The following is a 13895-nucleotide window of genomic DNA, read 5'->3' as shown; positions in this document are numbered from 1 at the left end:
CAAACAACCTTTTGTGTATTTCTAGTAGGTTTCTAATTGAACTGTACTTTAATCCAACACAAAAAAATAACAATAGAAGAAGCTTAGGCTAGGTGCAGCAAAATATCCAACTCTGTTTTGTGGCAGTAGGATTAGCAAGTGAGAGATGTTTATGAAAAGGCAGTGTTAGACAAAACCTTTTTTTGTTAAGGTGATCACATTAAAGTATCAGTGATCACCAACTTGACACCAGTATGTTCTTGGCTCAGATCCTAAACTATGGCCATTCTGTCATTAATATCCTGGTCACCGCAATGATGAGTGTACCATTAACAAATATACTTGGGTACAGGCTTTGCACATTTTCCTAAAACATTTAAAAGTAACACAAATACTTACATTGTACATTCTTTGTGAATGTGGTGTAGTCTTCGGATTTAGGAAACAATTTATGTACCTTCTCTAAATCCAGTCCCTGTATACTTTTAATCTAAAAAAAAAAAAAGGCATAAAAACAGTGTTTTTTTATTTAATAAGGAATGCTATTTTATACTGCCCCGTTTTTTATCAGGCAACAAAAATAGGCAATTTATTGCTAATCATGCCTTCAGGCTAATTTAATAATGAGAGTCTGAAGGATGATCAATGACCCAAGACTGAACAGATTTCATCTTTAACTGACTTCAATTAAAAGAAATCCACTAAATGCTTTTGTTACCTCAGTTTGCATTTTAGCTTTTCTCCTTTTAACTGTTTTATCGAATAGGGCTGTTGGTGCCTTAAAACACAAAGTTTGATTCACAAAACCTGTTATACAAGAATAAATAAGGCCGTAACACCTATTGTATTACAGTACTAACCAATCAAATGTTAATTTTTAATTTAATCTGCATGACAAAATAGCAGCTGGGATCAGATTAAATTCAATGGGAACTTTCTGCAGCTGCCATTTTTATACTACAAGTCAGAAAATAAAAACAAGCATCCAATTGGTTGCAATGAGCAACTAATTGTCAGGGCTGGGCTCAGCCCTTCCTTCTCAGAGCTGACTGCTCAGCTGTCGGCTAATTGCCAGCTCCTATCTCTCCACAGTTACTCAGCTGTTGATGATATCCTGCTCGTCAGTCCTGCCTACTTAAGCCATCCAGTCCAGAGGAGCTCTGCCTTCGCCTTAGTCAACATCACAGAGACGCTCTCATGCATTCCCATTAAAAGACTTGCTTGGCTAGCATCCTTTCTGGCTCCAGATCCTCCTTGCTGTTTTTCTACGCTCATCTCCTTGAAGTTTGGCTTGTCTGACTATCCGTTCCGGTTCCTGAACTCTGGCTATGTTTTGACCACGTTTGTTCTACTAACTTTTACTATTAAACAAGTGTGATTTAACTGTACTTTTGTTTTGGTCTGATTTCATGTTTTCTGAAACGAATACAGTTCTCATTGAATGTCTATCATCTAATAATGTTATTTATCTTACTTACTTGCATCAGATCTGTTTCCCTTTGGACTTTTTTAACAGCAGTGTCTGGTCTGCCCAATCGTATAAAATATTTCATGGTAAAAGATTGTTTAGAAATTTTACATAGGACCTTCTTTTTGTCTGTGTGCTGAGAAAACTGGGCAATTTGCTCCACAGTCACCTCATCAGGTTCATTTCCTTCCAACTCCTTTATTTCAGCAATTAGATAATGCCGGGCTGAAAAAACATTAAAGCTACAAAAATAACAAAAAATAAATTTACTATTTTCATGTCCCTGCTGAACAATCATAGATGTACAGTATGGTACAGACAGGGCCAATCACAGTCTACCTGTACCATGTGATTACCTGTGGCCAAGCACAGACAATCACAACTATATAACTAACATGTATATTTTGCATTTTCTAACAATTATTAGTGACTTATTAAACCAGCATAAGGACCTTATTGCTTTACAGAGCTGGAGTCCCTGTGTTTAAATCTCTCCACTATCTTTATGGGGGAAATATGAGTGGTTTTCCATTGTTGTTTATGGTTGTTTGTTTCAGGTCTATATAGACCAATGGAATTTCAAAGTAAACTAAACATGCCAGACAGAATCTGGGGATATCAAAAAGAGTGTCAATGATGCCCTTAAGCCGGTCATACATGGATTGAAATTTGGCTGTTTCAGCAAGGACCGGACTAATTTTAATCCATATATGAAGACAGTGGTTGTACATAAGTTGATCTACTTCTGTACAACCAGCCTGTCGGATAAATGTAATTCGATCAGTGCCACTGGCTATAGCCTGCAGTGCTGATCAGTGTATTCTGATGGCGGGGAAGTCTCCCCATTGTCTCAACACAATAGTTTAGTAGGACACACTCGATGTGGATGGTGGAATCGGGTCAGGTTTTTTCTTCAACCTGCTGGTTGAACAAAAATAAACTGAGACATCTATAGACTGCTTGAAATATTTTGATGTACCACCACACGGCAAGTGTCAGTTCGGGTGACAGATTAATGTAGCTTTGGGAAACAGGTAAATGAATTTGGGGCAAGAGCTGTGTGCAAAGACACACTGAGGCCACATGAACACTCCATCCTCAGAGCAGCTGAGCTTTCTCCCTGCCGCTGCAGCACATTTTTGTAGATGGATGGGTGTAGCCTAATAGGATTCAGAAACACTAATTCCCCATCAGGTCTGCTGCTCTTGTGATTGGCACCAAACAGTGGGTGGAATCTATTGGCAACAGACCACCTTCTATTTGCTACAGAGTCTGCTCAATGCTTGCTGTCGATCTATAGGAGAGCGGACCTGATGGGGAACTTGTCCTTCTGGCCAGTAGCTCCATCCACTTCCAGCATCACTGGTTGCTAAGAGTGTCAGTTTCCCCGCAGCACAGGAAAACTGCAAATGTGGGGGACAGGGGGCAGAGGATGGAATATTTCAAGAGCAGCCACCAGCACACAGGACACTCATCATTCATATACAGTAAGTACCACCCCTGGTGCTGATTAAAAAGAAATTAATCTCTAAACATCAGCTTTAACTGTTTAACTGCTTCCTGCCTGGCCTATAGACAAATGACGCAGGGAGGGACACTATGTTCTGGGTGGACGTGATATGCTGTGCTCCCCAGATCGTGCCTCACACGAGTCCCACTATTCGGCCCAATCTGTCACCCATTGTGTTCACCGAACACAGCCGATGACAGATCACTATACCGGGCTGATGATGGTACCATGTGATTGCTGCAGATCACATGACAATTGTACACAATGCATGACTTCCATTCATGCAATTCCTTGTGTACTGTTGTGTTGCTCGCTGTGATTGTTCACAGTGATCAAATAGTACAGACAGGGCCAATCACAGCCTACCTGTACCATGTGATTACCTGCGGCCAATCACAGACAATCATGACAATACACTGTGAATGAATCAATTTTATTCAGTAAAAATGGTTGTTTATAACAGTGATATTCACTGTTGTAAGAGATCATATTGTGTGTATATAAAAAAAGAAAAAAACAATCCTGATCACCCCTCTGGAGAAGTACAGTGTTACTATGGTTAAAAAAAGTAATAAAAAAAGATTTTTTTCTTTTAAAAAGTAAAAAAATTAATACACTTTTTTTTTCTACATACTGTCACTAGTCAGTGTCTCTGATCACCGCCACACCAATGATATGATGGCGCTGTATTGCACCGGTGACAGTATGTATTGTGAATTTTTTTTTGTATTGTGACAAAATATTACGACTTCAAAAAACTCACCATGCCTCTTGCTTGATTGATTTTCAGATAAATATACACAGTGCCATAGTTTGTGTACTCTTATATATAAGAGTATATATAAATAACTTTCCCATAGTCTAAATAATATACACTGATTTGGGTTATTTTCACCAAAGAAATGTAACAGAATACATTTTGGACTAAATTTATGTAGAATGATTATTTATTTGCCAAATTTTACAACAGAAATAAAGAAAAACATTTTTTTTTGAAAGTGATGCTAAAGTCTATTTTTTTTTTAGTTAAAAATAACAAACTTGTTATACTTACCTGCTCTTTGCAGTTGTTTTACACAGAGCAGCCCAGATCCTCCTCTTCTCTGGTCCCTCATCGCTGCTGCTGGCCCCTCCCTCCTGTTGGGTGCCCCTACAGCAAGCAGTTTGCTATGGGGCACCCGAGCCAAACTACAACTTTGTGTGTCCATGCAGACACATAGCCATAGCCCGGCCCCATCCACACTCTCTCCTCATTGGCTGACTGACTTTGATTGACAGCAGCAAGAGCCAATGGCACTGCGCTGCTGTCTTAGGCAATGAGGAGAGGAGTCTCAGGCAGCTGAGACTGTCCTTCAACATCGCTGGATCTAGATTGGGCTCAGGTAAGTATTAGGGGGGCTAAGGGGGGCTGCTGCACACAGAAGGCTTTTTATCTTAATGCATAGAATGCATTAGGATAAAAACCCTTCTGCCTTTACAAACACTTTAATTTGGGGTCTTTTTTTGTTTATTTAGCAAAAAATAAAAAACCCAGGAGTGATTAAATACCACAAAAAAAACTCTAATTGTGTGAACAAAATGATGAAAAAAATCATATGGGTACAGTGTTGCATGACCGCGCAATTGTTATTTAACATGTGACAACACTGAAAGCTGAAAATTGGCCTGGGCAGGAAGGGGGTGAAAGTGCCCAGTATTGAAATGGTTTACAATAGCTATCATTTAATCACGCTGAAGATTTCCCCTCAGGCTGGCCTATTTATCAAAGACTTCACCCAATGGTTCTCCTGGAAGTAATAAAATGGGATTTATAATGTATATAATGAAGTTTATATGGTACCTCAAACTTCTCCTCAAAAAGGTATTCTCTTTCTGAAAATGACAGTTTTACTGAGACATTTACATATTCTCAGATGTATTTCTCAGTGATAAATGAGATGAAATAAGACAACTTTACAGCCTCTTGTCGGGACTTACAATTTCGAGCAATCAAGCAACAGCTGTGCTTTGCATCGTGTGAGATTGGCTTCTTCTGAGAACAGAGAATGTGATTTACTCCAATCCATTTTGTGTAAGTAGTGCAGGAACAGCTGCTCAGAGACAATCATGATGTGACCAAGAAGACGGCGGTGCAGACGCTGCTTTTCTCTCGGATTTATTAAAGTAGTGCACAGAACATCTGGAATACCGTCACAGGCGACTTTCACCTCACTTAGAATAATCTCCTCCTGTCCAATGACAAAATGAACGGGTGATTAGCCATGACAAGGAAACTGCAAGTCTGATTCCAGTCTTTTTTCATATGTTGTAGAGACTAATTGATGGGCAGTGCAAGTTGCTGTCACTTATGTCAGGACATTACCAACAAATTAAACGTGGTCAGTGGAAATGAATAAAGCATGTATGTCTGGCAGTAGTTTCCTTTACAAGTATCTGAGCCTGATTCAGGCAAGCTTTTCAGTAACATTATCGACACAGACAACAAATTCAGGTAGTACTAACTACCTCCACTTTGCTTTGGGTAGTAATAACTACCTCCACTTTGCTTTGGGTAGTAATAACTACCTCCACTTTGCTTTGGGTAGTAATAAATACCTCCACTTTGCTTTGGGTAGTACTAACTACATCCACTTTGCTTTGGGTAGTACTAACTACCTCCACTTTGCTTTGGGTGGAACTAACTACCCCACTTTGCTTTGGGCGGTACTAACTACCCCCATTTTAATTTGGGCGGTACTAACTACCCCCATTTTAATTTGGGCGGTACTAACTATCTCCCCTTTAATTTGGGCGGTACTAACTACCTCCACTTTAATTTGGGCAGTACTAACTGCCTCCACTTTGCTTTGGGCGGTACTACCTCCCTCCACTTTGCTTAGGGTGGTACTACCTCCCTCTACTTTTCTTTGGGTGGTACTACCTCCCTCCACTTTTCTTTGGGTGGTACTACCTCCCTCCACTTTTCTTTGGGTGGTACTAACTTCCCTTTTTTTTTTTTAGGCAGTACTAACTACCTCCACTTTGCTTTGGGTAGTAGTAATCATTACTTTGATGCTAAATAACGTTGTATGGCAGCAGCTAGCTGCCATAACCCCAGTATCCTCTTGCATTCGCCACAAGATCACTTTTAGAGGCGGCGAGAGGTGCCACCCGTCGATTCCCAGTCGTTTCCCCGCTTACCAGAGAGATTGGTAAAGGTGGAAACGATCTGATCGGCTGGAGTGATGGTCAGGAAGTCGCGTGAGGGCAAGATGGCTCCCACTTGAGTCTATGCCCTCGGTGGACCGGAGTGACGTCTAATATCACTTCAGCCTTACGGCCTTAAAAGGCTGATTTTTTATTTTGCTTTTTCACTCTTTTTTACTGCCTGTTTCCCTTACCATGAATGCCGGTGGCAGCACCCGAGAGCCGATGGAAACATCAGTTGGGATGCCGACATCACTGGATTCCAGGACAGGTAAGCGTCCTAATATTTAGTACAGTATGTGTAGCTGCTGACTCTCACAATACATATTTTATATATATATATATATATATATATATATATATATATATATATATATATATATATATATACAGTATCTTACAAAAGTGAGTACACCCCTCACATTTTTGTAAATATTTTATTATATCCTTTTATGTGACAACACTAAAGAAATGCTACTTTGCTACAATGTAAAGTAGTGAGTGTACAGCTTGTATAATAGTGTAAATTTGCTGTCCCCTCAAAATAACTCAACACACAGCCCTTCATGTCTAAACCGCTGGCAACAAAAGTGAGTACACCCCTAAGTGAAAATTTCCAAATTGGGCCCAATTAGCCATTTTCCTCCCCGGTTTCATGTGACTCGTTAGTGTCACAAGGTCTCAGGTGTGAATGGGGAGCAGGTGTGTTAAATTTGGTGTTATTGCTCTCACTCTCTCATACTGGTCACTGGAAGTTCAACATGGCACTTCATGGCAAAGAGCTCCCTGAGGATCTAAAAGAAAACAGTTTCTCTACATAAAGATGGCCTAGGCTATAAGAAGATTGCCAAGACCCTGAAACTGAGCTGCAGCATGGTGGCCAAGACCATACAGCGGTTTAACAGGACAGGTTCCACTCAGAACAGGCATCGTCTTGGTCAACCAAAGAAGTTGAGTGCACGTGCTCAGCATCATATCCAGAGGTTGTCTTTGGGAAATAGATGTATGAGTGCTGCCAGGATTGCTGCAGAGGTTGAAGGGGTGGTGGGTCAGCCTTTCAGTGCTCAGACCATATGCCGTACACTGCATCAAATTAGTCTGCATGGCTGTCGTCCCTGAAGGAAGCCTCTTCTAAAGATGATGCACAAGAAAGCCTGCAAACAGTTTTGCTGAAGACAAGCAGACTAAGGACATGGATAACTGGAACATGTCCTGTGGTCTTGTGAGACCCAGATAAACCTATTTGGTTCAGCTGGTATCAAGCGTGTGTGGCGGCAACCAGTTAAGGAGTGCAAAGACAAGTGTGTATTGCCTACAGTCAAGCATGGTAGTGGGAGTGTCATGGTCTGGGGCCGCATGAGTGCTGCTGGCACTAGATATCTACTGTTCACTGAGGGAACCATGAATGCCAACATGTATTGTGACATACTGAAGCAGAGCATGATCCCCTCCCTTCAGAGACTGGGCGGCAGGGCAGTATTCCAGCATGATAATGACCCCAAACACACCTCCAAGACTACCATTGCCTTGCTAAAGAAGCTGAGGTGATGGACTGGCCAAGCATGCCTCCAGAGCTAAACCCTATTGAGGATCTGTGGGGCATCCTAAAACAGAAGGTGGAGGAGCACAAGGTCTCTAACATCCACCAGCTCCGTGATGTTGTCATGGAGGAGTGGAAAAGGACTCCAGTAGCAACCTGTGTATCTCTGGTGAACTCCATGCCCAAGGGGGTTAAGGCAGTGCTGAAAAATAATGGTGGCCACACAAAATATTGACACTTTGGACCCAATTTGGACATTTTCACTTAGGGGTGTACTCACTTTTGTTACCAGTGGTTTAGACATTAATGGCTGTGTGTTGAGTTATTTTGAGGGGACAGCAAATTTACACTGTTATACAAGCTGTACACTCACTACTTTACATTGTAGCAAAGTGTAATTTCTTCAGTGTTGTCACATAAAGAGATAGAATAAAATATTTACAAAAATATGAGGGGTGTACTCACTTTTGTGAGAAACTGTGTATATATATATATATATATATATATATATATATATATATATATATATATATATATATAGAGATATAAATTGCCCACATACTTACCTTACTAATCTGTATTCAGCACCCCATTCTGATATGTGCAAAATGTCTATGTCTGAGGAAAATTAGCAGGCCATACACTAGTAGAATTTTGTTTGAAAATGTTCATTCTAATGATGTTTGTTTGATTTTCTAATCATCATTGGAGTCATGTGACTGATGTGTGTTTTCAACTGCAGTAATGAGAAAATTTAAAGGAACAGGATACATTTTTTTCTCAATCAATTCTCTAACAGTAAATACGGTTTTCATTCAGAAAAATCCATTTGTTTCAAAATCTAATGTTAAATTCAAACAAAATTCTAAAGTACTTTCGAACGATATTCATCAGGTCATCAACCGTACTGGGAAATCTACTAGTGTATGGCCTACTTTAGAGTCAGGAATAACTGCAAGGAAGAATCAGTAGAACCTCTAAAACCTATAAGGTGCCTGTGGCTCATTCAAACCAAAATATCGGTTTACAATTAAGTCTGCTACACACAGCTCAAATTGGGGTTGATTGTGAGAATGAGAGAAAAATAATAAATTCCCCCATCCACACTAAAAGCATGCACGGAGGAGTCTCTAAAGCCGGCTATTGTATTGGGGCAGCCACGGCACCCACGACAGCTACAATGGTACTGCTGAACAGTGACTGAATCTGATATGATACATTTACTTTTCAACTAAGTACATTTTTAGAAGAAATCAGCCAGAATTTGAGCTGTCTTTGAGCACCTGTAGACTTCAATGAGTGGAAGCTGTGATTCTGTAAGGCCGCGTACACACGCGCGGACTGTTCGCCCAACTTTGTCCGTCCAACAGTTTCAGCAAACAGTCCGCTCAAAATTAGCATGGACGGACATGCCCACACACGACGAACGAACAGTTTGCTGAAACCGTGCGCGATGACGTGAACAGCACGTACGACGGGACGAAAAATACGACGTCCTATACACTGCATTATAGCTTTCGGCGTGAAAATCCTTTCTGAGCATGCGCGCAACTTTGTTTGACGAACAAGCCTACACACGAGCGGGCTGTTCGCTGAAACAAGGTTTCAGCGGACAGTTTTTCGGAAATTCCGAAAAACCTTGTCCGTCCAACTGTCCGCTGAAACTGTCCGCTGAAAGCCCACACACGAGCGGACTGTCCGCCCAAACACTGTTCAGCGGACAAAGTTGGGCGAACAGTCCGCCCGTGTGTACGCGGCCTAAAAGAGGAAATATTAAATCAAGTGCAAGTTAATTCTAATGACATAATTTGATAAAACAAAAGCAAGAACCCATAGTTACGATACATACAAATACTTTCCGAACATCTGTGGATCCAGGAGTAAATGGCAATAGTTTGTGTAATCTTCTTCTGACCATATCACAAAGAACATCTGGTGATACAGTGCGCATGTCTTTCATGAATGGGGCGGTTGGATGGGCATATACCTCATCTGCTCAAACAAAGAAAATCAAAATGATTAACATTTTAATAGAGCTAAACTCTAGAACAGACTCTTATGCCGCGTACACATGACCAGACTTTTTGACAGCAAAGGTCTGACGGAACGAGTCCGTCGGACAATTCGATCATGTGTGGGCTCCATCGGACCTTTGCGTGCAAAAATCCAGCAGACTTTAGACATAGAACATGTTTTAAATTTTTCCTCCTGAACTCCACCAGACCAAGAAATCTGTTCATGTGTGTGCTAGTCCGACGGACAAAAACCGATGCTAGGGCAGCTATTGGCTACTGGCTATGAACTTCCTTATTCTAGTCCAGTCGTACGTCATCACGTTCGAATCCATCAGACTTTGGTGTGATTGTGTGTGGCCAAGTCCGTTCATTCGGAAAGTCTGTCGGAACTCCGCCGAAAGTCCGTCGGAAAGACCGTCAGACCTAGTCCCTCGAGAAGTCCGGTCGTGTGTATGCGGCATAAGGCTACAGTCACATGGCAGTTAAGCCACAGATAGTTTGCTTGGTTGCGTTGCATTGTGTGCGGCCAAACATCTGACCCTGGATGCGCACTGGCTGCGTCCAGGAACAGTTGGAGGCTGTAATTACATGTAACTGCTAAGATGACATGTAGGACATTATACATCTGGTTGCATGTGCCTGTTTACGCAAGTACCACTGTATACCCATGAACAAACTTGAACAGCAATTGATTGTTTTGGACAGCTGTACACAGCCCCTGGGGTGTTGAAATATGGCTGAATTTTATGTTATACAGCCCCAGATACCCACAAGGATGAGGCCTAAATCAACTGAATTAAGTACTGTCCAAAAGTTTTAGGCAGATGTGAAGAAATGCTGTAAAGTAGGAATGCTTTCAAAAATATAAATTTTAATTGAGTTTGTAATTATTTTTATCAATTCACATAATGCAAAGTGAGCAAACATAAAAAAAAAATCTAAATCAAATCAGTATTTTGTGTGACTACCCTTTGGCTTCAAACCAGCATCAATTCTAACACTTGCACAATTTGTATACTTGCACAAAGTCAGGGGGTGAAGATCCACTGCAACGTGCATGGGGGGAGGCCAGCGGCATATGATGTTGTACACCCACTAATGAATTATTGAAAGTAAAAAAAAGTCTCAAAATTTGAGTCCCAAGATAAGTAATTAGAGAGGAAATCCTCCAATGGGGACACAAGTTCTGGTGACCTGGGAGTCCAAGGAATTCCCTCCATTTGCTGGGATTTCCTCTCACTTCCTGTTTGGCTATGGGACAGGAAGTGAAGGGAAAGCTCCGAAATGGGACACAGATGGCGAAAAAAAATCTGGAAGGGGTTACAAAATAAAAAAAAAAGTTTTGCCAATAGTTCTACTTTAACCACTTGCTGACGCACAACTGCAATCCTTAAGTGGTTAACCACTTCTGCTCCGGAAGGATTTACCCCCTTAACCTCCCTGGCAGTATTCTCGAGTCTGGCTCGAGGTGGAATTTCAGAACCAAAAGCGGTAACCCCGAGCCAGACTCGAGATCGCATCGCAGGATCCAGGAAGATCTTACTTACCTTGTCCCCTGGATCCTGCGATGTCCTCCCCGCAGTGTGAGCGGCTCGTCCTCCGCATGATTTATCACGGAGCCGAGCTCTATTCCCTGCTAGCGTTGTGACGCATGGGGATGGAGAACGGCACCAAATTCAAAAAGTGAAACAGACGCTATACATACAGTATACTGTAATCTTACAGATGCTGGCCGCGTGCATTGGTTCCAGCAACACGCCACCAATGTGCGCCTGATATTCTTCTTAAAGCGCCCGACGTACACCTATGCCGATTTGCACAGCTGAGCCAACCTGCCGCAGTATAATGATGGTGGCTGGTCGGCAAGTGGTTAATAAATCATGTGGTTTGAACATAATACTCCATGGTCTTTGTTCTTTCTCCTGTTACTTTGAGGTGCTGGCTTTGGGTAACCAGTGAAGGACTGTGGAGGCAGTGGTAACCTGAATGGTGGTCCCCCAAGTGGATGATTTCTGTGCTGTTGATCTTTTATCATTTGGAGATCTTTACTGTTTGGTAAGGGAACTGATACACTTGGTTGTGATGGTTTGGGATTCTTACACATGGACTTTCATCTTTTTCAAGATTTCACATTTGGACTTTTATATACAGTAAAACGTTGGATTGCAAGCATTTGTTCCGCAAACATGCTTGTAATCCATAGCACTTGTATATCAAAGTGAAATTCCCCATAAGAAATAATGGAAACTCAAATGATTCGTTCCACAACCATGTATTCATAAATTCTTCAGTTTATAGTCCATATAAAAAGATTATAGCAATGTGATGGGTTGTGTAACCATAAAATGTCCATCCACAAATGGAAGCCTCCACAAGGGGATTAGAAGCAAAATCCAGCAGGAGCTACAGAGTATAAAAGAGAAGAGAGGCGCATCTAAGTGTAGCACTATGGTAACATTTATTGAAGATACAACATTTAGCAACTCACATGGTTGATGATTAACGAATTGCTGACCAGCCACCGTCATTATACTGCGGCAGGTCGGCACGATCCCACGAACCGTCGTAGCTATACGTCGGCTCGCGGGATCGGGATGGCTTCCGGCGGCACGCGCGTGCCCGCTGCATGGCGCAACACAAGCGATCGTGAGTATGAGGGACAGAACACACATGTAAACACACAAATCTGTGTTTTGTTCTGACAGGAGTGACAGATCGTGTGTTCCTATTAGCTAGGAACCACAATCTGTCACTTCCTCTAGGTCAGTCCACTCCCCCTTCAGTTAAAATCACCTCCCAGGGAACACAGTTAACCCTTTGATCGCCGCCTAGTGTTAACCCCTTCACTGCCAGTGAAAATTTTACAGTAATCAATGCATTTTTATAGCACTGATTGCTGTATGAATGCCAACGGTCCCAAAAATGTGTCAAAATTGTCCAATGTGTCTGCCATAATGTCGTAGTCACGATAAAAATCGTAGATCGCTGCCATTACTAGTATATAGTAAATAATAAAAATTCTATAAATCTGTCCCCTATATTGTAGACGCTATAACGCTTGCGCAAACCAATCAATATACGCTTATTTCGTTTTTTTTTACCAAAAATATGTAGAAGAATACATATTGGCTTAAACTGAGAAAAAATTAGCTTTTTTAAATTAAAAAATGGGGATATTTATTACAGCAAAATGTACAAAATGTTTTTTTTTTTTTTTTCAAAATTGTCGCTATTTTTTTGTTTAGAGCGCAAAAAATAAAAACCACAGAGGCGATCGAATACCACCAAAAGAAAGCTCTATCTGTGGGAAAAATAAAGACATCAATTTTGTTTGGGTTCAATGTCACATGACCGCGCAATATTCAGTTAAAACCGACGCAGTGCCGTATCGCAAAAAATGGCCCGGCCATTCTGCAGCAAAATCTTCCGGGGGCTGAAGTGGTTAAAAGAGGCACATCTAAGTATGCAGGCATCCGGGGGGAAAGCTGTCCTCATAGACCTTCCGCCGCACCGCTGGCTCTCACCGCTGTCAGTCTGCAATCGTGACCGGGAAGACTGCCCTGCAGTAGAGCGATTTGAAAGCGAGGCTTGAAGCGCTCGTGGAGCTCAGAGTTGAAGCTATGACGTTGATGGCGGTGCAGAGGATGGTCTATGTCAGGGATATGCAATTAGCGGACCTCCAGCTGTTGCAAAACTACAAGTCCCATCATGCCTCTGCCTCTAGTTGTCATGCTTGTGGCTGTATAGTCTTGCTATGCCTCATGGGACTTGTAGTTCTGCAACAGCTGGAGGTCCGCTAATTGCATATCCCTGGTTTATGTGGACAGCTTTACCCCGGATGCCTCTTTTAATCATCAACCATGTAAGTTGCTAAATGTTGTACCTTCAATAAATGTAACCATAGTGCTACACTTAGAGGCGTCTCTCTCTTCTCTTTTATACTCAGTTGTGCCATGGCGCTACTTGTATATCAAGACAAAATTTATTTAAAAATGTTGCTTGTCTTGCAAAACGCTCTCAAACCAAGTTACTCTCAAACCAAGGTTTTACTGAATTTGTCTTTGAAGTTTAGTTCTCTATTATGCATGCAGTAAGTGAATTATATGTTATGGGACTGTCATTTCACTATCTATTTGATGCACGTTGTTCATTATGGTTTAATATGGTTTAATATGGTTTATTTTTTGACACACATAT

At 41.5% G+C, this 13895-nt stretch overlaps 1 protein-coding gene across 4 annotated transcripts in view; it reads right to left on the bottom strand.

The window, feature by feature from the left end:
* Window positions 1-13895, bottom strand: part of CCDC87 (coiled-coil domain containing 87) — a 127770-nt gene that overhangs the window by 98453 nt on the left and 15422 nt on the right. For all 4 annotated transcript variants that reach the window (XM_077472316.1, XM_077472313.1, XM_077472314.1 and 1 more), the window contains 4 exons: window positions 9533-9675; window positions 4935-5185; window positions 1458-1689; window positions 379-469 (listed from right to left, as the gene is read on the bottom strand). In XM_077472316.1, coding sequence (XP_077328442.1) covers window positions 379-469; window positions 1458-1689; window positions 4935-5185; window positions 9533-9675 — 717 coding nt within the window. The remainder of the gene's footprint in view (window positions 1-378; window positions 470-1457; window positions 1690-4934; window positions 5186-9532; window positions 9676-13895) is intronic.

The sequence above is a fragment of the Lithobates pipiens genome, unplaced genomic scaffold, assembly GCF_037356315.1.
Source record: "Lithobates pipiens isolate NorthernLeopardFrog02 unplaced genomic scaffold, aLitPip1_a1.2 Scaffold_8, whole genome shotgun sequence".
Lineage (NCBI taxonomy): Eukaryota > Metazoa > Chordata > Amphibia > Anura > Ranidae > Lithobates > Lithobates pipiens.
The sequence above is the reverse complement of the archived record's forward strand: the minus strand, read 5'-3'. Positions and strand labels throughout refer to the sequence as shown.